At 39.9% G+C, this 24,358-nt stretch overlaps 14 protein-coding genes across 14 annotated transcripts; 7 read left to right on the top strand and 7 right to left on the bottom strand.

Moving 5' to 3' along the window:
• Positions 1 to 412: 412 nt before the first annotated feature.
• Positions 413 to 3,017, top strand: TOT_040000042 (uncharacterized protein; the record flags this gene model as incomplete). Its single annotated transcript, XM_009693667.1, has 6 exons — positions 413 to 623; positions 664 to 897; positions 928 to 1,765; positions 1,796 to 2,349; positions 2,458 to 2,666; positions 2,697 to 3,017. 6 exons carry the CDS (start codon positions 413 to 415, stop codon positions 3,015 to 3,017), a joined length of 2,367 nt encoding a protein of 788 aa, XP_009691962.1.
• A 348-nt stretch (positions 3,018 to 3,365) lies between these two features.
• Positions 3,366 to 5,792, top strand: TOT_040000043 (conserved hypothetical protein; the record flags this gene model as incomplete). Its single annotated transcript, XM_009693668.1, has 1 exon — positions 3,366 to 5,792. One exon carries the CDS (start codon positions 3,366 to 3,368, stop codon positions 5,790 to 5,792), a length of 2,427 nt encoding a protein of 808 aa, XP_009691963.1.
• A 183-nt stretch (positions 5,793 to 5,975) lies between these two features.
• On the top strand, positions 5,976 to 6,188 carry TOT_040000044 (hypothetical protein; the record flags this gene model as incomplete). Its single annotated transcript, XM_009693669.1, has 1 exon — positions 5,976 to 6,188. The coding sequence occupies one exon, from the start codon at positions 5,976 to 5,978 to the stop codon at positions 6,186 to 6,188; it is 213 nt and encodes a 70-aa protein (XP_009691964.1).
• A 328-nt stretch (positions 6,189 to 6,516) lies between these two features.
• Positions 6,517 to 7,537, top strand: TOT_040000045 (conserved hypothetical protein; the record flags this gene model as incomplete). Its single annotated transcript, XM_009693670.1, has 2 exons — positions 6,517 to 6,658; positions 6,735 to 7,537. The coding sequence occupies 2 exons, from the start codon at positions 6,517 to 6,519 to the stop codon at positions 7,535 to 7,537; spliced, it is 945 nt and encodes a 314-aa protein (XP_009691965.1).
• Positions 7,538 to 7,595: 58 nt separating this feature from the next.
• On the bottom strand, positions 7,596 to 8,214 carry TOT_040000046 (uncharacterized protein; the record flags this gene model as incomplete). Its single annotated transcript, XM_009693671.1, has 5 exons — positions 7,596 to 7,650; positions 7,687 to 7,778; positions 7,809 to 7,964; positions 8,064 to 8,117; positions 8,152 to 8,214. 5 exons carry the CDS (start codon positions 8,212 to 8,214, stop codon positions 7,596 to 7,598), a joined length of 420 nt encoding a protein of 139 aa, XP_009691966.1.
• A 181-nt stretch (positions 8,215 to 8,395) lies between these two features.
• On the bottom strand, positions 8,396 to 9,051 carry TOT_040000047 (uncharacterized protein; the record flags this gene model as incomplete). The annotated part of the gene is given in 3 exon segments (XM_009693672.1): positions 8,396 to 8,517; positions 8,528 to 8,747; positions 8,794 to 9,051. 3 exon segments carry the CDS (start codon positions 9,049 to 9,051, stop codon positions 8,396 to 8,398), a joined length of 600 nt encoding a protein of 199 aa, XP_009691967.1.
• Positions 9,052 to 9,399: 348 nt separating this feature from the next.
• TOT_040000048 (uncharacterized protein) lies at positions 9,400 to 11,206 on the bottom strand (the record flags this gene model as incomplete). The annotated part of the gene is made up of 5 exons (XM_009693673.1): positions 9,400 to 9,564; positions 9,595 to 9,776; positions 9,808 to 10,134; positions 10,290 to 10,784; positions 10,816 to 11,206. 5 exons carry the CDS (start codon positions 11,204 to 11,206, stop codon positions 9,400 to 9,402), a joined length of 1,560 nt encoding a protein of 519 aa, XP_009691968.1.
• Positions 11,207 to 11,487: 281 nt separating this feature from the next.
• Positions 11,488 to 13,082, bottom strand: TOT_040000049 (S-adenosylmethionine synthetase; the record flags this gene model as incomplete). The annotated part of the gene is made up of 5 exons (XM_009693674.1): positions 11,488 to 12,117; positions 12,255 to 12,496; positions 12,587 to 12,691; positions 12,756 to 12,903; positions 12,951 to 13,082. 5 exons carry the CDS (start codon positions 13,080 to 13,082, stop codon positions 11,488 to 11,490), a joined length of 1,257 nt encoding a protein of 418 aa, XP_009691969.1.
• Positions 13,083 to 13,576: 494 nt separating this feature from the next.
• TOT_040000050 (high-mobility group protein) lies at positions 13,577 to 14,076 on the top strand (the record flags this gene model as incomplete). Its single annotated transcript, XM_009693675.1, has 3 exons — positions 13,577 to 13,703; positions 13,737 to 13,840; positions 13,918 to 14,076. The coding sequence occupies 3 exons, from the start codon at positions 13,577 to 13,579 to the stop codon at positions 14,074 to 14,076; spliced, it is 390 nt and encodes a 129-aa protein (XP_009691970.1).
• A 423-nt stretch (positions 14,077 to 14,499) lies between these two features.
• Positions 14,500 to 14,870, bottom strand: TOT_040000051 (uncharacterized protein; the record flags this gene model as incomplete). Its single annotated transcript, XM_009693676.1, has 3 exons — positions 14,500 to 14,548; positions 14,616 to 14,752; positions 14,853 to 14,870. The coding sequence occupies 3 exons, from the start codon at positions 14,868 to 14,870 to the stop codon at positions 14,500 to 14,502; spliced, it is 204 nt and encodes a 67-aa protein (XP_009691971.1).
• Positions 14,871 to 15,159: 289 nt separating this feature from the next.
• Positions 15,160 to 15,791, top strand: TOT_040000052 (uncharacterized protein; the record flags this gene model as incomplete). The annotated part of the gene is made up of 2 exons (XM_009693677.1): positions 15,160 to 15,367; positions 15,400 to 15,791. The coding sequence occupies 2 exons, from the start codon at positions 15,160 to 15,162 to the stop codon at positions 15,789 to 15,791; spliced, it is 600 nt and encodes a 199-aa protein (XP_009691972.1).
• Positions 15,792 to 15,835: 44 nt separating this feature from the next.
• Positions 15,836 to 19,883, top strand: TOT_040000053 (uncharacterized protein; the record flags this gene model as incomplete). Its single annotated transcript, XM_009693678.1, has 13 exons — positions 15,836 to 15,866; positions 15,918 to 16,038; positions 16,070 to 16,151; positions 16,188 to 16,547; positions 16,577 to 16,800; positions 16,852 to 16,943; positions 17,013 to 17,161; positions 17,214 to 17,305; positions 17,353 to 17,424; positions 17,454 to 18,257; positions 18,344 to 19,100; positions 19,164 to 19,255; positions 19,532 to 19,883. The coding sequence occupies 13 exons, from the start codon at positions 15,836 to 15,838 to the stop codon at positions 19,881 to 19,883; spliced, it is 3,228 nt and encodes a 1,075-aa protein (XP_009691973.1).
• An 85-nt stretch (positions 19,884 to 19,968) lies between these two features.
• On the bottom strand, positions 19,969 to 22,686 carry TOT_040000054 (uncharacterized protein; the record flags this gene model as incomplete). Its single annotated transcript, XM_009693679.1, has 2 exons — positions 19,969 to 20,712; positions 20,830 to 22,686. 2 exons carry the CDS (start codon positions 22,684 to 22,686, stop codon positions 19,969 to 19,971), a joined length of 2,601 nt encoding a protein of 866 aa, XP_009691974.1.
• A 96-nt stretch (positions 22,687 to 22,782) lies between these two features.
• Positions 22,783 to 23,949, bottom strand: TOT_040000055 (conserved hypothetical protein; the record flags this gene model as incomplete). The annotated part of the gene is made up of 1 exon (XM_009693680.1): positions 22,783 to 23,949. The coding sequence occupies one exon, from the start codon at positions 23,947 to 23,949 to the stop codon at positions 22,783 to 22,785; it is 1,167 nt and encodes a 388-aa protein (XP_009691975.1).
• Between the last annotated feature and the right edge of the window lie 409 nt (positions 23,950 to 24,358).

The following is a 24,358-nucleotide window of genomic DNA, read 5'->3' on the forward strand; positions in this document are numbered from 1 at the left end:
TCCATATAAATGTAACTACATTACACATTTTAACAATTTTAAATTTGTTATACACACTTTAATTATACATAAAAATAATCAATATATATTTATTAAAAACAACTAAATTTTTAAAATTTGTGTAAAATATTAGTTAATTATTTTACTTATTTTAAACCTAAGGTGCATTGTGGTAATTATTTTACATTTAATGTTATTCTTCAAAATAAAAGGAATGACAGATTTAGAAAACAATTTGTAATTTAAAACCACATGTTAATTTAAAATGTGTGAATTGTTAACACCAATAATACATTAATAATTTTTGCCCAATGGAATCCATTTTAAAATATTATATAGGTTATTTTTTAATTATCAATACAGATTTATGTTTATTGTTAAATCTAAAAATTGAAAATCATTTTATTTGAATATGTCTATATCTTGTTTAAACATTTATTCCGATTTATCACATGAACGCTGGATTCTTAAAAATTACAATAACAACACTCAAGATAAGTATTCTTCTGATGTATTTAATGAGATTCTACCTCAACTTGATCCCCAAAATTTATTTTATTACTACTGGAATTTAGCTGGTCCAGGCGAATTTAAGCCTTGTCCCAAAACTGACTTTTTTAAAGGTATGTGTAACTAGATATATTTCAATCAACTTTTAAACAGATGGAGACGATGATTTTTTTGATGAAGATTCAATTCGCTTGTCTAAATCGCTTTCCAACTTTATGAAAGAATGGCTTTTAGATATCTCTACGGCTTACTCCTCTAAGCAGACTAATAATTTAAATTCAAACATCTTAAGCTTGATTAGGGATTCCTTGTTTTTGAGATCCAATAACGTACTGAAAGGCTCAAATGGTCGTGGAGTCCACGGCTTTGTCGTATATTCAAAAAAAGGTACTCTGATCTATTAACATCAATTTTTAGATTTTGACCTGTACGGGTATTTTTTACGGCTGTGCAGGAGTTCCTTTTGGTTATCCAAAAAGTGTAGTGAGCCTGGTCCTGGAAATGAACTTAACAACGAAAGTAAACTAAGCGGAATCTACACACTTGACTTTGCCGTTTATTCTGCCCACTCCTTTTCAAACTTCTGTTTCACAAACAGGAATTACCTTGTTACGTGCTGCTGTGAAAGGTGTACGAGAGTGTTAGACTATTTGGACAGGAATCACCACGATCAGGCTTCAAGTGAAAACCTGAGGAAGTTGCTGCTGAATGAGCAGAAGAGTCTGACCACATTTCTCATTCACAACAGGCAGTATCAGACTTTAGAGTACAAACTGTTGAAAATAAGCTTCAACAGTCTGGTCGTAAAGAAAGTCTTCAACGACCAGTTTTACTCTTTATTTAACGGCTCTGAGTCAGATTTAAAATCCTTGTTTCAGTCATGCTTCGTCCTCTGCAGAAACTTTGAGCTGCTGTCGGATTACTCAAGTGACAATACCGAGAACCCTCTAGGCGTATCGTCTCTGGTCCTTGATCTTTTGTGTGAATATGCTGAGCTTTGGGAGGAATTGGATCTGCCCGTATTCTCATTTATCCTCTTGCAAGTGGAAAACACTATTAGTACTGGCAGGCCAGCCACTCAAGACGACTCTGTATCTTCAAATCCACGTTCTCTACTAAACAATTCCAGCCACTTTAAGTATTTTAACATGCTTTACGACGAGGTGGTTAGCGAGACTTTGAAGGTAGAATATTTCAAAGACTTCCTTAACCAATGTTGCGAAGATCAAGGGTCACACAACACCCATGTATTGAGGTACTTTATGATAAAGATATGATTGTTTAGGGCTTTGCTTCGGTTGACGCGAGGGTACCGGCTGGAGGATTTGAAGGTGCTTACACGCTTGGCTAGGTGCGAAAGTGTAAAGGACAGGTGCGACAACTTCCACGAGGAGGCGCTGAAGTACTTCGAGAGGGCAGTCTCTTTGAAGCCCGTGGTCGAGTTTTCACACAATCTTGGCCTGAGTCCCGAGGTCTCCTCCTTTTCCAACTTTTTATACTTCAGTCCTCTGAAACTGCAAAATGGCCAGGTGGTTTGTAAAAGGGGCTTAGAGGCAATGGTGCTTCAAGTTGACACTCTTGAAAGGGTCGCCTCCTTCCTATCTCAGCCGCTTGGCACTGGGTCTCCTGAACGTGAAAACGCCTCCACAGCTCTTGCCATCACTGGCGACTCTGGCGTTGGTAAAACTACTTTGGCTCACTGCTTGGCCCAGGAGATGAATTCTCTTTTTTTCCCCGTTAACGTTCTAAGTTTTCTGAGGCCTCAAGTTGGTTTATCTGAGAAGTTGTTCCACTATTTCATTTCTAAGATACGCAGTCATTTTTCTGGTTCAGAAACAGGTACTTTATGCCACATGTAGCATCTGTGTCCACTAACACACACTTACTTTTACAGAAACAAAACACAAACATACACACACTTAAGCTTACACACATTCATGTATTTAGGCACTAGGAGGGACCTGGTCAAGTGTGTAATTTTACTGGAGGGACTCGAGTCTCTTAACGGCAACGAGGGCTACTTAAAGCGCTTCCTCTCCGGCATACGCTCTGAAATTGACGACATCAGCTCCCATTCTAAGTTTTCATCTGATTATTCTATTCTCTTTGTCACCACCTGCCACCGACTATCTGACTTACCTGAGAAGATTCGACTGGTAATTTCCCGAATTCACGTCAATTATTAGGTTTTCACTGAGGTTATTTCAATGGAGGCTCCTATTATGGACCGACAATTTGCAAAACTCTGTTTTGAGCTGTTTCTGAATCTCAGGTGCGACTTTATGGAGCGGATGGACGATTTGGTCGAGTATCTGGGCACGAGGAACTATTTGTGCAAACTCACTCCCCTGAAAATTGCGACTATTTCAAAGAACGCGGCTTTGAAAACCGTTGCAGACTCGTCTCTTCTTTTTAGCGGCGAATTGTGCACATCAAAAAGTCACATCAAGACTAGCTTAGTTTGCATGGAAACAGTGATTTCAATTCTGGATTCCACTCTCACTTAGATTCCAAACTATATTTAATTTAATAGGTTTAACTTATTTTACCAAATCATACGTCTCGTATGGGTAAATAAAAATTTACTCTTTTATTTCCAAAGGTTCAAAATTCTTAAAACAACTTAGTTTCTGAAAATTTTTATGGAATTTAAATCCTTATCTATACAAAGTCAAATTGAAAACTTTTGGGAATAATTCGATGGTATACACGATGGTTTTTGCACTCATTTTCTTCTCTTGGGCGATTCTTATGATAAGCGTTAGTAGGATGTATCACATGTTTAAGCCTTTCGAAGAATCTTCCCTTTGAAATGAACTTATTTTAAATACTTATTTTTTGATTCCTATATTGAAATGTCTGACTTTAAAGAATGGCAGGGCCTGAGTGTGTATTCCGGCGACGTTATATCACACTCTTTACCTAAGGACACTTTAACACATTTCAATTTGGAAGTCTTAAGAAAAATATTAAACAGAAGGACTGGCTCCAATGATTTTGATTTAAACTCCATTGCTGGCGACTACTCGGTCAGATATGCCCTGAACTATGTTCTAAGCAACTTTGCACTGCGATTTGACAGGCAGTTAACCAGCTTCATTCGATCTAATGACACGTCCCGCTTTAGCGGAAAAAGTAAAATCAGATTACACAGGATGTTCAACAGCGAATTGCTCTTGATGTATCTGAATCCGAATGTTTACAGGGAGTTTGGAAACTCGAATCAACCTAGTTACTATCACCTGTTTTTGTCACTTTTGAGTTCGGTAAACGCAGTCATTGTGGAATCCAGTGAGCCTAACTTGGCGGAGTTGAAGGCGTCCTGCCATAACATGGATTCCTGTTCATTTTCGAGAGTCAGCGACGGATACATTAACGATATGCTGAAGTTCTACAGAAGGATCGGAGCTTTGGAGCTGAGCGAGGATTACGTGTTCGGATATGAAGGGGTAAGAGGCGTATCTTTGTTGGACAAGAATAAGTTAACGAACGTGGGAGGCGCCACTTCCGACATAGGATTCTCCTTTTCTCCGTCTGGCTTCCTGATTCCGTACCATTTGGGCGTACTCAGTTACCTCTGTGAGCATAACGCAATCAATTGCACGGTTCCGATAGCAGGAGCATCGTCAGGATCACTTTCCGTATGCTCGAGTGTGATTCTAAACGGGTTTATCAACTGTATGAATGTAGTAGAGCGCTTTTCGAAAAGGTTGAGGTCAATGAATCGGAAAAAATTAGATAAGGGATCGGTGAAAGAAGCTGATTCCGAAGATAAAGAACAGGCTAAAAACTTAGATGACTTAGTCAGGATCGGCCTATCAGAAATTTTGAAAGAAGGCTCTCACCAATTTATAAATGAAAGAATAGGAGCATTGACAGTTGGGTACTCGGTGATTAGAAGACTGAGGTTTAAAACTATGTTGAACTCGCACTTTCTGAGCGTCCCAGACCTGATCGACTGTCTAAGGGCCAGTTCATACATTCCCTTGGTGTCCTCTAAGGACTTTGTGTACTATAAAGGGGAGCCCTGCTACGACGGACAGCTTAGCCTGAATAGGAGTTTTGGATGCCCGGAAACTAACACTACAAGAGTAGTCAGAGTTAACCCGTACAATTTTACGTCCAGCTCAATAAATAAGCAGAGGTTATTGAACGAATACATAACGCCGCACCTGACGACGAGTGATAGATTCTTAGCATATTACGTACGGCTAAAGTCGATAATATATCAGTTGTACATCAGAAGGCTGACGCTTGAAACCCTGAACATGGTTTCGGAGTTTAAAAATGAACTCATTCACGCAATTAACCTGTATAACCACGTTGCAAAGCAGTCGATACCGAAGGTAAAAGTTGACCGCTCAAAGCTGACAAGTTACGTCGAGACGAGAGAATATTCGAAACTGTCGGCTTTATGGAGCTCTAGAAGTATGATGGACCTGTTTGTGCTGGTCTCAAACTACGAGAACACAGTGGAAGTTGACAAGTATAACCTCAGGAAGTATGAGGCGGCCGAGAACACGGATATCGTTAAAACGCTGGGGTCGTCCAAGTTTCTGAAGAGGCCCATACACACCTCGCCAGTGTCGCTCCTGACGTACCTGTACCTGCAGTTGGCGCAGTTTTTAGGGCGTTCAGTGACTGAATACATCCAGGATGACCCTTCCTCGTTTGTGTCCCAATATAGTAGCATCTGTGGCACGCACCAGGTGGACGACTCAGCGCGCAGGGCCAGTAACTTGGTGAATCTTTTGACCCTGCTTGTCCCACCCTTGCTATTAATTTACAACTATTCCGCTTCCACTGGACTGCTTTGCAATAATGTCCCCAAAAAGGAGCAGTTTAACATATCCTTGTATTCGTCCGACGAGTATCAGTTGAGGTTTTTCTACGACCTCGGGAAAACAGACGCTTTCCGTTGGATTATTAAGGAATACGTCAAATTTGAAAACTATCTTTACTTGAGGATTCTGCAACTCATGAAGTGCAGCGACAATCACAACACTTCACACAAATTAGAAAGTCCCAATTGTTTCAACAATTCACACACGGATACGCTGTTACACAATAAGCAAAGGAAATTGTTGACTGATAATTTGATCTTGGTCACCCAGGATAACTTGGATGAGCAGCTGACCAGAGATTCTGTATACTATAGATTGTTTTCGGAGCTTAACAACGCAGTTCGCAGTGTCATTATGGATAACTCTATTGACTCGCACTTTTCACACATTCTCTCACACTCACACTTCTGGAATTACAACAAACAATACAGATTTTAATTTCAATGAACGACATTTTCATACATTATTACTTTATACACGCACGTATGTTTTATATATCAATAAATTCACACACACATATGTATACTAATACACACATATATATACTCACACACATATATCAGTGTATATAATGTATATACATCATTCTATACACACACAAGTCAACTAAGTATATACTATATGGTAACCGGTAACAACACATATACTTCAGTAAGAATTATTAATACAAACAAGTTTCTGCAGCTGTATACTCCTTTGCAGCCTAATATACCAGTTTCCCTCAAAATATTGCAAAAATTATTTATTGGTACTTTCCCCTCAAAAATTACACTTTCGCCAACGATGTACTCATCCCCTCAAATTTTCCAAAATAACGAAAAAATAGAAAAATGAATTAAATAATCATCTTTATCGTTTAAAACACACCTATATAACTTATTTCATTGTGTATTTATATAATTTTTGATAACTTTTTAAGAATCCACTTCAGACAATAAAGTTGACTAGAAAGATCCAACTCAAATTCTTTATTCCACGAGACGTATCTATTAATTATCATTAAATACACATCTATCAATTATAAGTGATTCATATATCAATTTTTTAAAACAATTTATACAACACATGTGCATATTTTTGATGGAAAGTTTATGAATATTGACAAAATCACTCATAGCTATCAAGTCCCTAACTTATCATTCAGTTCAATATAATATTGAAAATGGCACCTTTGAAGGTATTTAATATTATAACTCTGTTGTACGTTTTTTGTTCTCTTGGTCTTACAGCTTGGATAACTGTTGACTTGTACTATACCATTAACCCTGCTAATAAAAAGACAAAAAGCGACGGTCGCGGAAGAGGTATCAGTGTAAATCAAGATACAAAAATTCATAAAGTAGTTATAATTCAACACTAATTTACTGTAAAATATTTGAGTTGACTCCAAACAAAATACTATTATTGAAACCTACCCAAAATATTTAAACTCTAATCTATTTACAGGGGATAAATTGCAAGAGACTAAGCCGTTGCCCTCATCTGATAAAAATGACGGTATATTTAGTGAACTATATGGAGATCCAACTAAAAATAAACTATCTGATTACCCCAAATCGCCTGTAAAGGTTAAAGTAGTTGATAAACCCGTACAGAAAAAAGACGAGGATGTAAATGATGGTATTTTCACAGAGTTATATGGTGACTTATCTCCTGAAATTAAATCTACAAAACCAAAGGATGTCCCTGAGGTTATAAAGACGCAAGAACAACGAGCACCGAACAAATTTGAGGACGATTTTGAGGAGGTCAAGGCTGAGGACGAGAATTACGGCATCATGGGTGAAATCAGTGGCCATCCGACCAAGACAAAGTTGCCTAAGGAAAAAATTGCAAAGCTGGCTAGAAAGTTTAATTTGAAAAGGCTGGAGGAGGACGTCGACGTAGTTGATCCTGAGGATGAAAACTACGGCATAATGTCTGAAGTCCATGGGTACCACAACCGAACCAAGATGTCCAAGCCCAAAGATCTAGATGAAGTGGTTCAAAAACCCAAGGCGGTTTCTCAGGAGTCTTTGGTGCCCAAAAAAGCACACGAGACTCTGCCTAAACCGGCCAAACCTCATGTTGAGGTTGACCCTGATAGTCCCAAAAAAGTCGTAAAGGAGGTAAAGGGGCCTGACAGGGTTTCGAACGTCCATGGGCAGCCTGGCTTTGATGGATCTGATGAATTCTTTGAATAACACGTATAAGAGAGGCATCACTTTAGCATTAACCTACGCGTTGTGTTCGACTTAAAATTTACTTGTTCACTAGGTCCTCGTACTCCACTTCGTCTCCTTCGAGGGCCAGCATGCTACAATAATGTTTTATTTTTTTATACTTCACTTACTTAAAGAACGTTTCCAGCTCGTTCTTCGAGAGAGGCTCTCCTACGTTTGACAGCAGCTTTTCCAGCAGACCCTTACTTATTCTTCCTGTGTTCTACACATCTTTATCTTAATAAACTCTAACGTTCGTGTCATAAAATTTAAATAGTTCTCTCAGGTTTGCGTGTGTATCTTCTGGGTGTTCGATTGTCTTCAAGAATCCTTTAAGTCCTGTCAAATCACATTGTGGTCCTGATTTTCTTGAAAATTCCTCCACTTCTTTAATTGATGGAGCGTATCCCTAATTTTTTTATTTTAATTATTTTTCTATTAATTTTCCCTTACATATCAGTACATCTCTTTTACATACTTTACTTTTATTTTATACATATTTACTTACCAATTCGCTTACTAACTCCCTCAATTGGCTTGTTTGTACATAGTTTTTTCCTCCCTAAGTATTTATTTATTTTTAGCTGATAAGTTACTGAGTATGATGAAAATAATGTTTCTACGCTGTTCGATGACCTTGGTACTATATTTACTACCATTTTACTGTTTTATTTTAAATTACACTTATTATTATATACTTTTTACACTGGTTTTTATTAAATTCCACAATATTTTTTAATTCTTTCCTCACAAAAATGTGCACGTGTTCATCTTCATTTATTTACTCTTATTACTTCTATTTGCCTCATATATTACCAATATATTATGAAAGTATCTATATTATTTGTTTTTGTGGTTTATGCGAAGAACAGTATGTATCCTACCATCAGGACTCCCACTACTATCAAAAACACTGAGTTTGTGTATGCTCTTCTTTGCTCTATTCAAGCCGTCACTATCTTCTGTTCTTACCTGGCGTCATATTGTGTGTTGACTGGTTCAATCCGAACAGACTTGATATATTCGGCCCGCTGCTCGAGGACCACACTCCGAATGGCAGCACGAACGAGAATGGAAATGCTCCAAACGATATCGAGACCCCTCCGTCGTATCCTCTGAAAAACTGCGGATTTATCTGTTTGCGCTTACTGGTTGTCCCCTCTGCTCCGATCTTGGCCTTTCCGCCTTCGGCCTAGGCTCCTCAGGCTTATTCCTGCCAATTTTTATCTACTATTTACTTCGCACCTTGGATCAGTTTGGTTTTGTCCGTGTCCGTAGAGCGGTATTACGTTTTCTCTCGATATTCCTGCTTGGCATATTGGACACTGGTAGTTTCTCCGGTTCATCCACGAGAGGAGGCACGACCAGCAGAACAGGTGGCCGCATCTCGTCACCACCGGTTCGTTTACGTCGTCGAAGCATATGTTACATTCGAAGTTTGTGTTTTTCCTTTTTTCCGGGTCCTCTTTCACGTTTTCTCCTTTTTTCCCTTCCATTACTCTCGATTCCATATACTTTTATGCTAATCTCTCTTTAAATCTTTAAATTATTTTCATCTTTTCTTTATTTTTTATTACTTTATCTTCCTTTTTAGTTTATTATTGTTTCTTCTCTGATGCTGATCTCTATCATTTATTTATGCTCATAGAATCTATCTGGAGGTTACAATATTTATTAAACATCTATTTAATTTTAAATATTATAATTTTTTATTATTTAATTTTGGAATCCTTCTTTTTTTCTCTGAAATGTTTTCTTACTTCTTTTATGGTGTGCTTTGCTTACTATATACATTTATTTTACTTATTATATTATTTTTTATTTTCTCTTTCCTTTTATTTGACTTATTTGTTCATGTTATCTTCGTATATTCTTGAGATTTCGAACAGTTTGTGGTCCTGGAGGTATCCTCCTGTTATTTGGAACGCGTTTGGTCTTGTTCCGTTCCTCAGGGGCAACGACATTGAGCACACTCCCAGTATCGGCGCCACTGTTTCGAATATGTCCAGCTACGCTTCCATTTAAGCCTTTTAACTTACCATGTACATGTTCTTTGACTGGTAGTCTTCGTTTTTGAGCGGCAGCACTTCCGACGTCGTCGGCGTTATCAGGAACTCCACCTCCTTGAACATTTTGTTCTTCTCCACCCACTTCACCAGCTCCCTCTTCTTATCTTCGAACAGCTTTTCCACTTCGTAGCTCACTTCCTTCACGTACTCTCCTACACGTTTCCTATTTTTCATTTTACCTACCCAGCAGGAACCTTTCTGTTATTCTCGGGTCCAGGTTAAGCAGGAACTCCTCCAGCTCCTGGTGCTTCTTCTGATACGGGTGGTTTTTGAACCTTCTTATGTTCGTCGCCACGTTTTTCGCAGTTTTCAGGTAGTAGAGTGCTGTGCACTCTCTCAGCTTCAGTGCCTCCACCTTCACTACCTCCGCTCCCAATTTTTTTGTTATTTTTTCCACGTTTTCCATGTTTTTCTTATTTTCTTCGTCTATGTATCCCAGTTTATATATTTCTTCTGCGTCGAACATTCCTATCTTAAGTTTTTCCAGCGACTTCCATCCATTCATAATTCCTACGTTCATCAGTTACCTCATTACATTAATCATCACCTAACTTCACCACCGCCACTAAACTACTTAAATACCTCCTATTTCTTATATTTAACTATTTACTCTAAATATTCTTATTTCTTCTACTCAGCTGTGTTCACTTGAACGATTAACTTACTTTTCGACGTGCTTGTTCTTTCTACCAGTTCTCCCACCTTCCTCTTCAACTCGTCTGCTTCCGGCCTACTGTTCATGTCCTTTCTATCGTGTCCTATTGTCGCGGCCGCCATTATCAGCGCCTGTTCCACGTTGTTCGTTATGTATCCTACTGTGTCGAAGGATCCGCACAGCTCACTCATTCCGTACCTGCTTATAACTCCGTAGGACGGCCTGTAGCCCACTGCTGATGCGAAGGCTGCTGGGCACCTCACTGAGCCTCCCGTGTCCGTTCCCACTGCGCAGGTCACTGCGTTTCCTGAGACTGCCACTGCCGAGCCTCCTGAGGACCCTCCCACTATGTACTCTTCTCCCAGCGGGTTTATAACTTCCGTCGTGTTCGATCCCACTCCGAATCCGTTTAATTTTGTCTTTCCTACTACTATTATTCCCTGTTCCAGCAGTCCCTTCACTGACGTTGCTGTGTACGACGACTTATATGGTCCTTTTGTCACTCCTACTTACTTTTACTTTTCCTTTCCACTTACCGTTTGAAAATGGTACTTCCTTCAACGTCAAATTATCTTTCAGTGCCACTGGCAGTCCGAACAACTTCATTTTTTCTCCTTCTCCTCTTCTCACTCTTTCCACTATTCTTACTACTTGTTCAAATATTTCATATTTATTCAACACATAGCAGTATGCTTCGTACTTATTCAATTCCTTCTCGTCCACTTTCTCCTTTCCTCCATTTTGTACTGACTCTAGGCATTTGACTATGTATTTCCAGCCGCTCGTTTCTCTCCATGCTTCGTGCGTTGCTTTTCCTTCATACTTATTACTATGGTTTAAAAACTCCTTCACGTATTTTTGTATTTGCGATTTACTATATTCTTTTTTTATTTCCGGGTATTTTACAATCCCGTTACACTTTATCATTAACTTATTTTTACTTTATAATATTGATGTGTATGTTATTTTATTAATTTTTATTTTTATTACACATGTGACTAGGAAGGTTTACTTACAATTGAAATTACTTTTTTATTTCACTTTTACTTACTATATATTTGTACAATTTATTAAATTTTAGTATTTTTATTTTTACTTTTCCTTTTTTTCCACCTTTTATTTTCTTTTAATGGGGACGCTATCTCCCACTCGCACCTACTCTTATTTTCTATCACATACTAATATACATTCCATCATATTTATTACTTTTATAATTCCTTTTCTGTCTTTCTTCCGTATCCGTTTACTCTGTGGCTGTTTCCGCTTTTCTTCTTCTCGTGAGATAGATCCTTTGCGTGTTCCCACAGGAAGTCTGGTTCTTCTCTTCCGAAGTGTCCGTATACGCTTGTTTTTCTGAATATTGGTCTTCTCAGCTTCAGTTCCTCTATTATGTGTCCTACTCTGAAGTTAAAATTTCTCAGTATTATGTTTTCCAGGTCTTCGTCTGTGTATCCTTTTGTCACTGTTCTGTACGAGTTTACGTATAGTGACACTGGGTCCACCAGTCCTATTGAGTACGACACTTGCACTAGCACTCTTTTACAGAATCCGTTGACCACCAGTGACTTTGCTACCCATCTTGCGTAGTACGCTCCTGATCTATCTACTTTCGTTGCGTCTTTTCCTGAGAAGCATCCTCCACCGTGTGCTCCCCATCCTCCGTACGTATCCACTATTATTTTTCTTCCTGTCAGTCCTGCGTCTGACGAGGGCCCTCCTACTACAAACGACCCTGCTACGTTGAACAGAAACTCCGTGTTTTCGTCTATTAGGTTTTTTGGCATAACTTTCATCACTACGTGCTGCATCAGGTCCTTTTTCATTTTTTCGTAGTCAACCTACATATTTTATATATTTTTACTAATTCACCAATCTCACTTCCTAATATTCTATTCACTACTTTCATCACCCTTATACACTTCATTTACTATAACTTATCTATCTACTACTTCTAACAAAGTCACTGTCCACTTACGTCTGGGTTATGTTGTGTGCACAGCAGTATTGTGTGAATTCTTTTCGGCTCCACCACGTCGTTTGTGTTCTTTCTGTACTCCAGAGTCACCTGCGTCTTAGAATCCGGCCTCAGGTACGGCACTATGTTGTTCTTCCTCACGTACGCTAACCTCTGCACCAGCTTCGTTGCTAGCAGGTGTGACAGTGGGAATGCTTCTGGCGTCTCATTCGTTGCGTAACCAAACATAATTCCCTGGTCTCCTAATTTTCCGTTATTTCTTTCCTTTCTGCTTACTATCTTAACTACCTTATCACCAATACTCACTACTATTTTATTTTTTTTCTTCTTACCTGCTCCTATTTGTTCAATTGACCTTCCCACGTGTACGTTTTTTGCTATTTCTGGCGATTGTGTTTTAAGTTTCAATATTATATTTACCTTTTCACAGTCCAATCCTATTTATTTATTTTTAACGTTCCTTTTATTCTTTACATCTACTTTATTTATTTATTTTTTTACCTTTATCTATGGACGTGTATCCTACTTCTCTGATCAAATCTCTGACCACCTTTTCGTAATCAACTTTGGCCTTTGTGCTTATTTCTCCGAATACCATTATTGTATCAAATGTTGCGCACACTTCACAGCCCACTTTGCTTTCCGGGTCCTATATTTAAATTTATTTTAATTCTTTGATTTTCTTATTTTACTAACCTGTTCCAGGCACGCGTCCAATATCGCGTCTGATATTTGATCGCATAGTTTGTCTGGGTGCCCTTCGCTTACTGATTCTGACGTGAATAGGAAGTTTTCCGAGGATTGGTTTATATATTTTGGCAGAGTCATTTAGACACACTAAACGGTTACTGATACATTTAAAATAAATTAAAATTTACACTGGTTTTTTAAAACATCAGCTTTATCGAGAGTCTTATTTTGGTGAATGTTGTAAACATGAATTGAGTTCCACTCTGTGTGAAAAATGTTCAGGGTTAAAATTAAAATTTTTTTATCAGAACATTTATGTCCGGCAAATCAAGTTTAGATTTTAGAAACACAAAACACAAATGAAGCTTTATATATATATTTGGCTACCAACATACTCATTGGCCCCAGCATCACTCTTATTTTTATTATTTGCACTTATTGCGACTTTTTATTACTTTACTCCTTTAGTATAACTAGCATTGAATTATAATTGAGACCTTTATTATAGTTTTAAGATGCTACCTATTTTGTAAATTATTATTTCATCTTTAGGATTCTTATCTGTTCACAATCTTTTTTTCCTGTATACTATTTTTTTCAATTAAATTTTGTGAGTATTTTGTTGTATTAACATGGCTTCTAACGACGACAACACTTCTAAGGCCTTCCCCTTGGCTACTGATCATATGAATAGTTTTCTCCTGGACTTGGTTCAACAGGCTGCTAACTACAAGCAGCTGAAGAAGGGAGCTAACGAAGGTACTTTTATTTACTTTTACTTTATTTCTTCAGCTACCAAGGCTTTGAATCGAGGAATAGCCGAAGTTGTTGTTTTGGCCGCTGATGCGGAACCTTTGGAGATCATTTTGCACTTACCCCTGGTCTGTGAGGACAAGGTACGTTTATATCTCATAGACAAGTACTTATTCCTGCACACATACTTATTTTCTTAAACTTTTAACCAATTTTACAGAATGTTCCTTATATCTTTGTGCCAAGTAAGATTGCTCTTGGCCGAGCTTGTGGAGTTTCTCGCCCCGTTATTTCCTGCGCCATTACCAGCAGAGAAGGCTCGCCCTTGAACCAGCAGATTGTTGACGCCAAGGACCAGATAGAGCGCCTTTTGATATGAAGGCTTTCCACTATAATTTTAATGCTCTAACGTACCCATGGGCATTTTATATTAACATTTTGACCATTCGTCTACTCGCTTACCCATTTCACTTACACACTTTAATTAATTGATGTAAATATTGTAGGACATTAGCAGTGAGGAATGCTAGTGTGTTAGTTGACTCACACTTACACAGCTGAGATTAGGAGTCGCTTCAACTCTGAAAGTACAATGGCAATCATAAACCAAACATCGAGCACATTCGAAAACATTGCAACAGTCGATGGGAATTTTAAAGCTATAATCAATTCAATATTGGATCGGTGGACACATTAGTCATGTCCAGGGGCCAGGACACAATTCAGTAAGACCTGTAAAGAATTCTTAAGTTACTAAAATAACATACCTTTCACAATCCAAGGAAATAAACCCGTGAATAACTTACAGGTGAATAATATTTAAAACGGAGGAAAGGCTGCGAACGATATACCTAAAAATTTATTGTAAAACTATCAACATAGGGAAACTAACTATTTATTATTACGTATTTTTAATACCCTAATTTGTTGTCCATTCGCAAAACTGACATCATGGTAAACAGGGTTGACAGGAACGAAATTACTGCTTTAAAATAGTATAAATAGGAGACAACTAGTAAGAAGTGTACCAAAAATGAAATCAAATCATCTTTTGACTGAAATTTTAATAAATACATGTTTAAAATAATTGAATATAACTGTTGTAGAGGTTTTCTATGTAGGGAATGATAGTAACAGCATTTAAATATTAAGTACCCTTTCAAAAAACCACATTAATGGTAGAATCTTTTAATGTTCCAGATATATTATTAGTAGTAAAAATTTCGATATACACATCTATCTAGAATTGGTTACAAATTAGCATAATGTGTAAACCTATTTAATGGAAGATAATTTGAATAACTTTCGACCTTCTCCTTACACAATTTAACTTTAAAGAAATTTTAGTTTATTTTTAGTATTTTCACAGTCTTCCTTTAATTTTTAACCTTATTTTTGTGTTACTTCCCCATCCGTTGTTTGTGTTGTTACCTTTCCAACTAGTTTAATTATTTTGATTGTGATGTTTTTAAATAGACATTTATTATGGAGATCAACTTTTGGAGGCTTAAAGAAGTTAAGGAGGACTACCAAAGACCCTAATGTCTTGAATTCCAAGGTATATTGGTGTTTTGAACACAAATATATTCGTCGCACAGTACTCTCCTTGTGCAATAATAACCCATTCACTCATGTTTTTTCCAAGTTAATAAACCCAGAGAAGGAATCAGGTACCTGATTTAGTGATAAAACAAGTTTTTAGGATACAAATTATCTCACGAACTCTCTCTTCCTGGCCCATTTACAGGTTTCATTCCCATAGATGAGGGCTTGAGGCCATTTTTAGATAGATTAGAGTCTTCCTATGAAGAAGCTATTATTGATTTTGTAAGATCGCATTTTACTTTGAATTTATGGCTACACCGTGACATTCTGGGCTCACCTACCCAGCCTTGGTTGTTGTACAATCAGAGCCGCAAATCGCCTGAAACGTTAACTACTTTGAACAATAAACGCCTGTTCTTCGAACACGCAGGCGAATTATCTAAGGGTGATAAGGAAATTTTCGTAAACGGATCCAAGGTGCTTCGTTGGAACATGAGGTGCCACAATGGAGTTATACACCTAGTAGAAAAGCCGTTGTTTGAAGTGTGACCTTCTGGAGGATGATAATATATATAATAACCTTTTGTTCTTTTATGACGATATTTTCGTTCCACATACCCAGCGGTAAACATGTTAGTCCGGTCTTGTCTGATAGGTATAGTAAACACCGCAAAGGGCAAACTGGTGGCACTCACAAGCTTGATTTAACTCTGATAAATGAAGATGAAGAGTTTCAGGGTGTGATTGGATACGAAGCGTCCGAAAAGATAAAGGAGAAGCTGCCTAACTCACTCCAGTACTGTTTCTCACCGTTAATACTTTTTTAGAAATTTAAGTAAAAAGTTGGTAAGGAGCCTGTTGCATCACGACCTGACCGTAATCAACAAGAAGACGGAGAACTATAAGCCGGTAATATTAGTTTATGTAGATTTCATTATCATGTAGAAATGGGTGATAAGAAACAACAGAAACAGATTCGATACATGCTATTTTAAAATCGGAGAAAGAATTTTGGGCAGAGTCTCCAGAGTGTTTCCAACCTATGCCCTGGTTGATATTGGATGCACAAAGTACGGAGTCTTACACGCGAGGGACATGAGTAAGGGGTGGGTGGACAGAGTGGATCTCACATTGACACCCAAGGAGGACATCCACGTGTACGTGAAGTCGATAAACGAAAAATACGATACAATAAGATTGTCACTAATACCGCCAGAGGATAGAAGTACCTTGTTGGATCAGGATGAAGGGGAAAGGGCAAGTGGAATCAAAACCGAAGAAAGAAAGCCCATAACAGAATATGAAGTAAGTCGCTAAGTAACTACGAGTATTAGGTTGAGGACGTTGTTGAGGGTGTCATAGTCCGGGTCTCGCCCTTAGGGTACTATGTTGACATAGGAGCGGCCGTCGATGCGTTTCTCCATATAAGTGACATCAAAGTGACTGATAAGATGAGGAAGAGCTACAACGGAAGGATATACAAGGATAGGAATAAGTATAAAATTGGAGGAAAATTGAACCAGTTGTATATTAAGTCCATCGATATCATAAAAAACAGGTACAAAATTTGTTAGTAGAGCATTATTATATGACATCAACAAATATTTAGAATCGGATTGACTGAAAATACGCTGTTCGAAGAACTTGAAAGAAATGTTATGACCGGTAAAGAGACACCCGAACAGCAATCATCTTACTTAAGTAAGTTATTAATCAGTTGGTTACACACCAATTTATATGTACAATAAGGCCATTAATTTAATGCTTTAGGAAACTATAGTTTGGATTTCATGAAAGAGTTAAGAGTTAGAGATGTAGAAAGTTTGAAATACATTGGTGGATACGATGAGTATTTAAAAGGACTTAAGGCAAATAGAAATGCATCGATGGACTATCTGTTGTATCTGGAGAATTTGAAGGTTGGTATAAGAAAATATTAACTCAATAAGGCTAATTTATAATTTAACATAGGAGCAAAAGGACCTTGAAGACATACAAAAGAACCTCTTTAAAGACCTGTCGTCGAAAGAGGCGATTAGAAGGGACCAAAAATATTTTAACACGTATCGATTTATACAAATCCATCACTCAGTTTTAAATAAATAATTAGGCTGGCGCACAGGATCATTGACCTGAGTAACATGGCATTTCCACCAACTGAGGATGAAAAGTCAATATACAAGTGGGTGGAATTCTAATAAAGCGTTTTAGGTACGGAGACAACAAAGTGTGGAATTCAGACATATACACGCGCTTTATACCCTCGTCTGAAACAGATGGGTCACCCAAACAGACAGAAAATGGTAGTTCAGACGAGAAAGACAGCAGGGAACGGTTAAGAGAAGAAAGGCTGAGAAGACGAGTAAACAAGGAATATTTTAAGACGCTCGCGGATGAGATTAAAAACGGGTTAATGGATGTCCAGGGAGAAAACTTTGATTTCTCGGAAAAGTATGAGCATTTTAACAGGTACGACCAGCCTTACAAGCTGATCAACTACCTGTTTGAGCAGTTCCACAAGAAGCCGAGCGATATCTCAGTGCAAACAGATAAACACGAACATAAGAGGCAGTATCTGCACTCGTCTCAGTCTGAAGAAAACAGCAGCCCTGGTACAGATTCAGTTGGGGACCAGGAGATGTTTCTGAACAACGACCCTGCACTATGGAAGGAGAGGCTGGAAATGAGGGAGAGACGCATGGCTGAGAAGGAGGAGTTCATAAATCAACTTTTGAATAGTTCAAATAAGCACGAGGTGGAGCTGGGCCAGTTGCTCGTAGAGACGAAGGACTTTGACCCTTTCGAACACTGCAACACGCTCTACGAGTCCCAGGAGTCCTGCTTTAAGGGCGCGTCTAACTTGTTTAAGGACGACGTGTCCACGTGGAACGACAGGGTGTGCAAGCTGATTTCAGAAAACAAGATTGCCCTCCCAGAGTTTACAGACGACATTGGTGAATTTGGAGAAATAAACAAACGCGGCGGTGACAAGGTGCTGGACGACGACGACATAGAGTAAGTTATGTGCGCACATAGATATACAAATGTATATACATTCTTAATCAAGGAAACTTAAAACCACGGAAACATCCGTTATTTAGGGACATAGACCCTGATATTCTCAAGGCGCTCGACGAAAATGACGACGATGGCGACTTTACGGCACCTAGGATTGAAGGCCAAGTCGGTGAGAACGAAACGAATGAGTTCATGGACGACGTTGACTATGACTCTGAGGACGACTACGCGGACTACCCTGATCTTGACGATGTGGGCTTACAGGTAAAAGATGATGAACGTGGGCAGGACTTCAAAACTATGAGTGATGGTCATGATGTTGATGCCTCAGTTGGCGCGCAATTGACTCAGGAGCACAACCTGGCTCCCACTGGGAATTCGACAAGTCATCCTAGTCTAAAACGTGAGAACATAAGCATACCGAAGTTCATATCCAGACTTAAAAAGGATAAGAATCTCGAACATTTTTTCTTAAACACCGATTCTCCACTGACCACTTTAGTCTCCGAGTCACAACCGACCAATCAGAATCCCGTTGAATCTGGGCCCGAAATTGACGCTAAATCAAGGCACTTGCTGCATGAAATTAAAAACATAGTCCATAAAATAGTTGATACTGGCACCACTGATGACCAAAATGATGCAACGCCTAACGATAATGTCGGTAACTCTTCCACTCAGGCCGACATCGCCAGTGCCTCTGCTTCTTCATTTTCAACCCTTGGCACTTCAAACAGCGATTCCGCCCATGACAATTTTAATGGTCACTCCTCTCCTCAAATTGAACGTAACCTTTCCGCTGATGACCATTCCCAGGATATTCACCTGCTACGTAGAAAGGTCCTCGAGGACTATGCTTTCAGGAAACTACAGCACATGGAATTGGTTGACGACGACCCTCAGTCCAGGGGCTTCTTTTCGAGCAAGGACTTCAAAATGCTCCTCAAGTACGCCAAGCAGAACCTCACTTCCAACGACCTCGAAGCGCTTCCCAGGTAACCTTTGTTTCCATGGCCCACCAGGCCATTCATTCTACCTACACTACTCTGCCTAGTTATACACACGTTTATTAAAAATACTATGCCTAGTTATACGTTTATTAAAAATACTATGCCTAGTTATACGTTTATTAAAAATACTATGCCTAGTTATACGTTTATTAAAAATACTGTGCCTAGTTATACGTTTATTAAAAATACGCTACTTGTTTCGGTAACACATATTCTTTTTAATTATCAATTTACTTTATTACTCTAACAATTAACTCCTAGGCTCGTTTCTTCCAACAACTCTTATGAGGAGGAACGCCTGATGACCATTTTGCGCGGCGCCTACGGCAGTAAGCAGACTAACCCCAAGTACACCTACTACCCTGAGGGCATAGACGTCTACTTGGAGAGGCAGGATGCGGGCGAGCGGTCCGAGGCTCGCGTTAGCGCCTACAAGGCCGAGATGGACGCCAAGCTTCGCGTTCTTCTTGCGAACCGAAGCTTCTTGAGCATGCTCAAACGCCTCAAGGTCGACCCCAGGGTGCTCAATTCCTCCAACATCACTCAGCTGCTTCCTCAGCAGCTCCAGTTCCACCGACTCACTCCCTCATCTCACGGCAACGAGTCGACGTAGCTCAATTAATCTTCTACCATTTTTTTTCTCATTCTTAGTTTTCCCGATTCCTTGTCTTACTCATTCCTATCAATTCCTGGTTTAATCACTTCTTCTTACTTGAGCTTGATATTGTTAGGTTCCCTGTGGTGCCGTCCAGCGTCGACGTCAGCGCCTTGTACTTCTTGTTTATCACCTTCCACATCAGCTCGTCGATCGAGTTCTGCGCGATCAGGTAGTTTATGTTGATCGTTGAGAACTTGGTGCCTATTCTGTGCACTCGGTCCTCCGCCTGCTGCAGCACTCCCGGCACCCAGTAGAGCTCCGCGAAGATCACCGTCGACGAGGACGTCAGGTTAAGCCCTACTCCGCAGGTCGTCAGACTCAGGAGGGCCACTCTGACTGTCTTACTCTGCCTGTGGCTGCTCTGGCCGTCCTCCTGCTGCTGACGATACCTCCCCTGCTGGTTCGGCGCGCTCGCCGCTTCTCCGCTCTTCGCTCCTTCCCGGGCGTGTGCTTCTTCTCCCTGTCCTCTGTCCGTCTCTGCGCCTGAGTTCTGGAAGAGCTGCACCATTTTTGAGCGTTCCTCCATCTTCGTGGTTCCGTCTATTCTTATGTAGCCCACCTTCTTCTTCCTCAGCGTCTCCTCGATCGCGTCGAGCATGAATACGTGGTGTGCAAAGATGATGAACTTTTCGTTGTTTTCCAGTATTTCCTCCACGTACCTGCACACTCCAGAGGTTTTCGCGTGCCCCGTCAGCATGAATAGCTTCGTGATCATGTACTTCTGCGAGCCTTCTCCCTCGTCGTCCTCCTTCCTGATGTACTTGCTCATCTCCTCCCACAGCGACTCGTCCTCCTCGAACAACTCCACTGACTCCTGCTTCTTCACTTCCTGGTTCACGTTCAGGAACGTGTTCAGGTCCGACTGCGCCTTCTTCCTCTCATCCCACTTCTCCTTCGCCACGTGCACTGTTCCCGCCCCTCCTTCACTGGATACCGGGTCGCTCCTCGGGTTACTATCCAACAGCATTTTCGTCGTCCTTATTGCTCTTTCGTGTATTTCTATTGGGATTTTCGACCTTATCTTTGGCGGCAGCTGCGTCAGCACGTCGTTTTTAAGCCTTCTTATCATCACTGTGCTCGTCAGGAACTGGTGCAGCTCCTGCGTGTGCTTCGAGTCTGCGTACTCCATCTTCTTAATGAAGTAGTTGTACTTCTTCTTGCAGTACCTTTCGTTGAACACTGATGCTCTAGAGAAGCCTGGCAGTATTGAGGACACCTGTTCGTACAACTCCGTCGGCAGGTTCAGTTCCGGCGTTCCGCTTAGCAGAATGACTCTTTTTGCGCTCCTCAGTATTGGGCACACCTTCTTCGTCCTCTTTGAACTTGAGTTTTTCAGGTAGTGCGACTCGTCGCATATTATTGTCTCAAAGTGCTCCGACTCCTCTGCTCTCGCCAGAAGGTCGTAGGATATTATAACTATTTTCACTGGTTTTCCTTCGCTCTCACTTCCTCTGGACACTCCCTCGTACTCGCTTCTATACTTTTCTTCTGATGCCGTGCTCTCGTCGTGCTCTTGCTTCGTATTCTTTCTTCTCTTCCTTACCACGTTAACCTTCATATTTTCCTTCGAGAACTGCTTAGATGTCTTTATCAACAGTATCTCCTCCTCGGTCACCAGGTGCGGGAGCCATGTCACGCACTGCTCCATCCACTGGTACTTCAGTGACGAGGGGCATATGATAAGCAACGGCCAGTCCTTTTGGTAGAATGCCGATATTGCCAGTGCTTGCAACGACTTTCCCAGTCCCATTTCGTCTCCTATTAACACTCTTCCGTTCTTCTTAAGTCCGAAATTAACTCCTTCCTTCTGGAACGAGAACAGTTTTTCCCATAGCACTTTTCCTATCAGAGACTCCTTTTTACTCATGTTCTCCTTCGTGTACTCGTCCTGCTCTCTTTTCAATATCAGCTTTGTCTTCTCCTCCGCCTCGACTTCCTTTGCGTAGCCTGAAAACTCTGGGAATGACCTTAGTACAAAGTTCGGTATCGGCTCTATGTCTCCCTTATCTTTCACCAGCCCCTTCAGTGCCTTCAATACGTTGTTGTATTCCGACGCTTTATATGACACGCACTTTTCCTTCCCAAGCATTCGTGTCTGGTGTTCTAGTCCCATTTTTGCCAGTGAGCTCAGCACTTCTGGTGGCACGTATGTGCTCCACCATCCTGTGTTGTTCTTCAACTTCGTGTAGGACAGGAAGAACTCATTTTCTGAGAAGAGCACCAGTGCCAGTATTCCTTCCAGCTCTATAACCTTTTCCTTTTCTGTATCTTCTGGGTCGTTTACCAACACATCCAACATGTGCTGCAGTGACGGCGACAAAAACTCCTTTTCCAATTTATAGTCGCTATCTTTGCTGAAACTCATGTCGTTTGGCGTTGGAAAATCGTACACTCTCTTTCTTTTAGTGCTAAACTCTGTTTTTAACGATGAATGTGTTTCTCCTCTGGAATATAGGCTGGATTCCAACGTCAGTGGTCTTGGTGTGTACAAATCTGACGCTCCGTATGTACTATCATTTGTTTTTTTTGGTATTCTCGTTGGTGTATGTTGTGAATATTTTACACTTGGTATAGAATTCTTACACATTTCACGTTCTTTTATGAAATTTACGAATTCTAACATGTTTCCCTTCAATTCGGTCAATGTTTTTACCCATTCTACGTATTTCGGATCATTTTCATATACGTATACAAAAGTTTGTCCTTTATATTTGCCGAATTTAATTTCGGTTTTAGGATCCGGTGATTCCATTGACATTTTTACTGGCGGTCGACGTACACTACAAAAGCACACTATATTATATTTATTACTTATTTAAAGCACATATATTTATTCAGTAGATTATTTTTTAAATCACTTCTTCTGATCTATAACGACTACAAAGCTTCTATCGTCTTTGTTCCCCTTTACCTTTGCTTTCTTCCCGCTGTTATCTGAGCTGAAGATATCGAAGAATTTGAATACCATGTAGAGGGTCGCTATCATTGTGAACACTGTGTTGATTGTGCAGAGTAGTATAATTGCTAGAAGGAATTTACCGTTTCCCATGTAGAAGTTGATTCTCTCATCCGTGTGCTCGGTTGTTAGGTTTTGGAAGTACCCCTTTATTAGGTCTGTGTTCACGTACTTGTTTATTGCTTCTGTCTTTCCTGCCTGATCTGATACGTAGGTAGTGACCTCTCCCTTTAGCATCGTTATGTACGACGTGTAATCCAGCCTTCCATGTGTGTATATTCCCACGCAGTGTATTATGGTCACTATTGAGAACACGAACATTGAGCAGTGGACCACCACCAGGGCGTAATTTACAAACTTCAGCAGTTTAAAGCTGCCTACTGTGGTTATCACTTCTCCTACTATGCAGGCCAGAAGCCACAACAGTCCCAGCGCCACCATTCTGTAGTCTCTGCAGGGAGCCAGGAGTCCGAAGGATATTGCAAGCCCCAACGTTAGGCTGGGCGCGTTAATCATCGTCTCCGGGCAGGAGTCGTCGCCGCTCACACACTGCGCCCTCGAGTACATTGAGGAGGCCATTGCCGCCAGGATTCCTATGAAGAAGAGCTCTTCTCTCTTATCCACGAGCATATTTGTTTTTGACAGGTCGAAGCCCAGGAAGCTTCCCGTCTTCGCCAGGTAGTCTACCAACATGTTGACGTTCGAGTATCCCTTTTGGAGCAGGTACACACACACCAGCGCAGTGGTACTGCAGAACGACCCTTGTATCATTGAAATTACTATCATTGGTATTTTAAACAGGCTCACGAAGAAGTATGTCAGAAACACGCCTGCCAGCGTTATCATCGCCAGTGCGATGTGGGCTATTCCTCCGTACTGAAGCAAATCAAAGCCCAACTCATACACATCCTGAATAGATCTCACTTTAAAGACCAAACTTAAATCTCCTAGGTTTGGGGAACAAAGAATCATCCTCACTCCCATCATACATTGCAGGGCTATGCTGTACACATGTAGTGTCAGCTTTGAGCTATAAATCCCGTTCTTTTTTGAGAAGAATACCATTTTTACACTATCATATATATATTCCCTATGATCTTAGGTTTGTTGACTGATTAAAGCTAGAGAATCCCTTTGCAAATCCTTTTTTATTGCTTTAACTCACTGCAGCATTTGGCTCCCTTAAATTTCTCTTTACAATCGTTCTCGTATTTTTTTAAATACTTATTCTTATTTGAATCATTTATCCTTCTCAAATCAAGATGCACTTCATATATGTTGTTATTATGTGATCTGGTGCACACATTTTGTCAAGCTTTTGACACTCTTTGGTTCAATCAGCCGTACATTGCCTAATAACACCTTTTTATTACTTATTGATTCAATTGTGAACCTTTGCTTTTTACACATCTCGTCGGTTTGTTAATTTTATCCTTGTCGCTTTTTTTGTCCAACCTTCCATCTCTTTTTTTTA

Source organism: Theileria orientalis, chromosome 4, assembly GCF_000740895.1.
Source record: "Theileria orientalis strain Shintoku DNA, chromosome 4, complete genome".
In the NCBI taxonomy this organism is placed as follows: domain Eukaryota; phylum Apicomplexa; class Aconoidasida; order Piroplasmida; family Theileriidae; genus Theileria; species Theileria orientalis.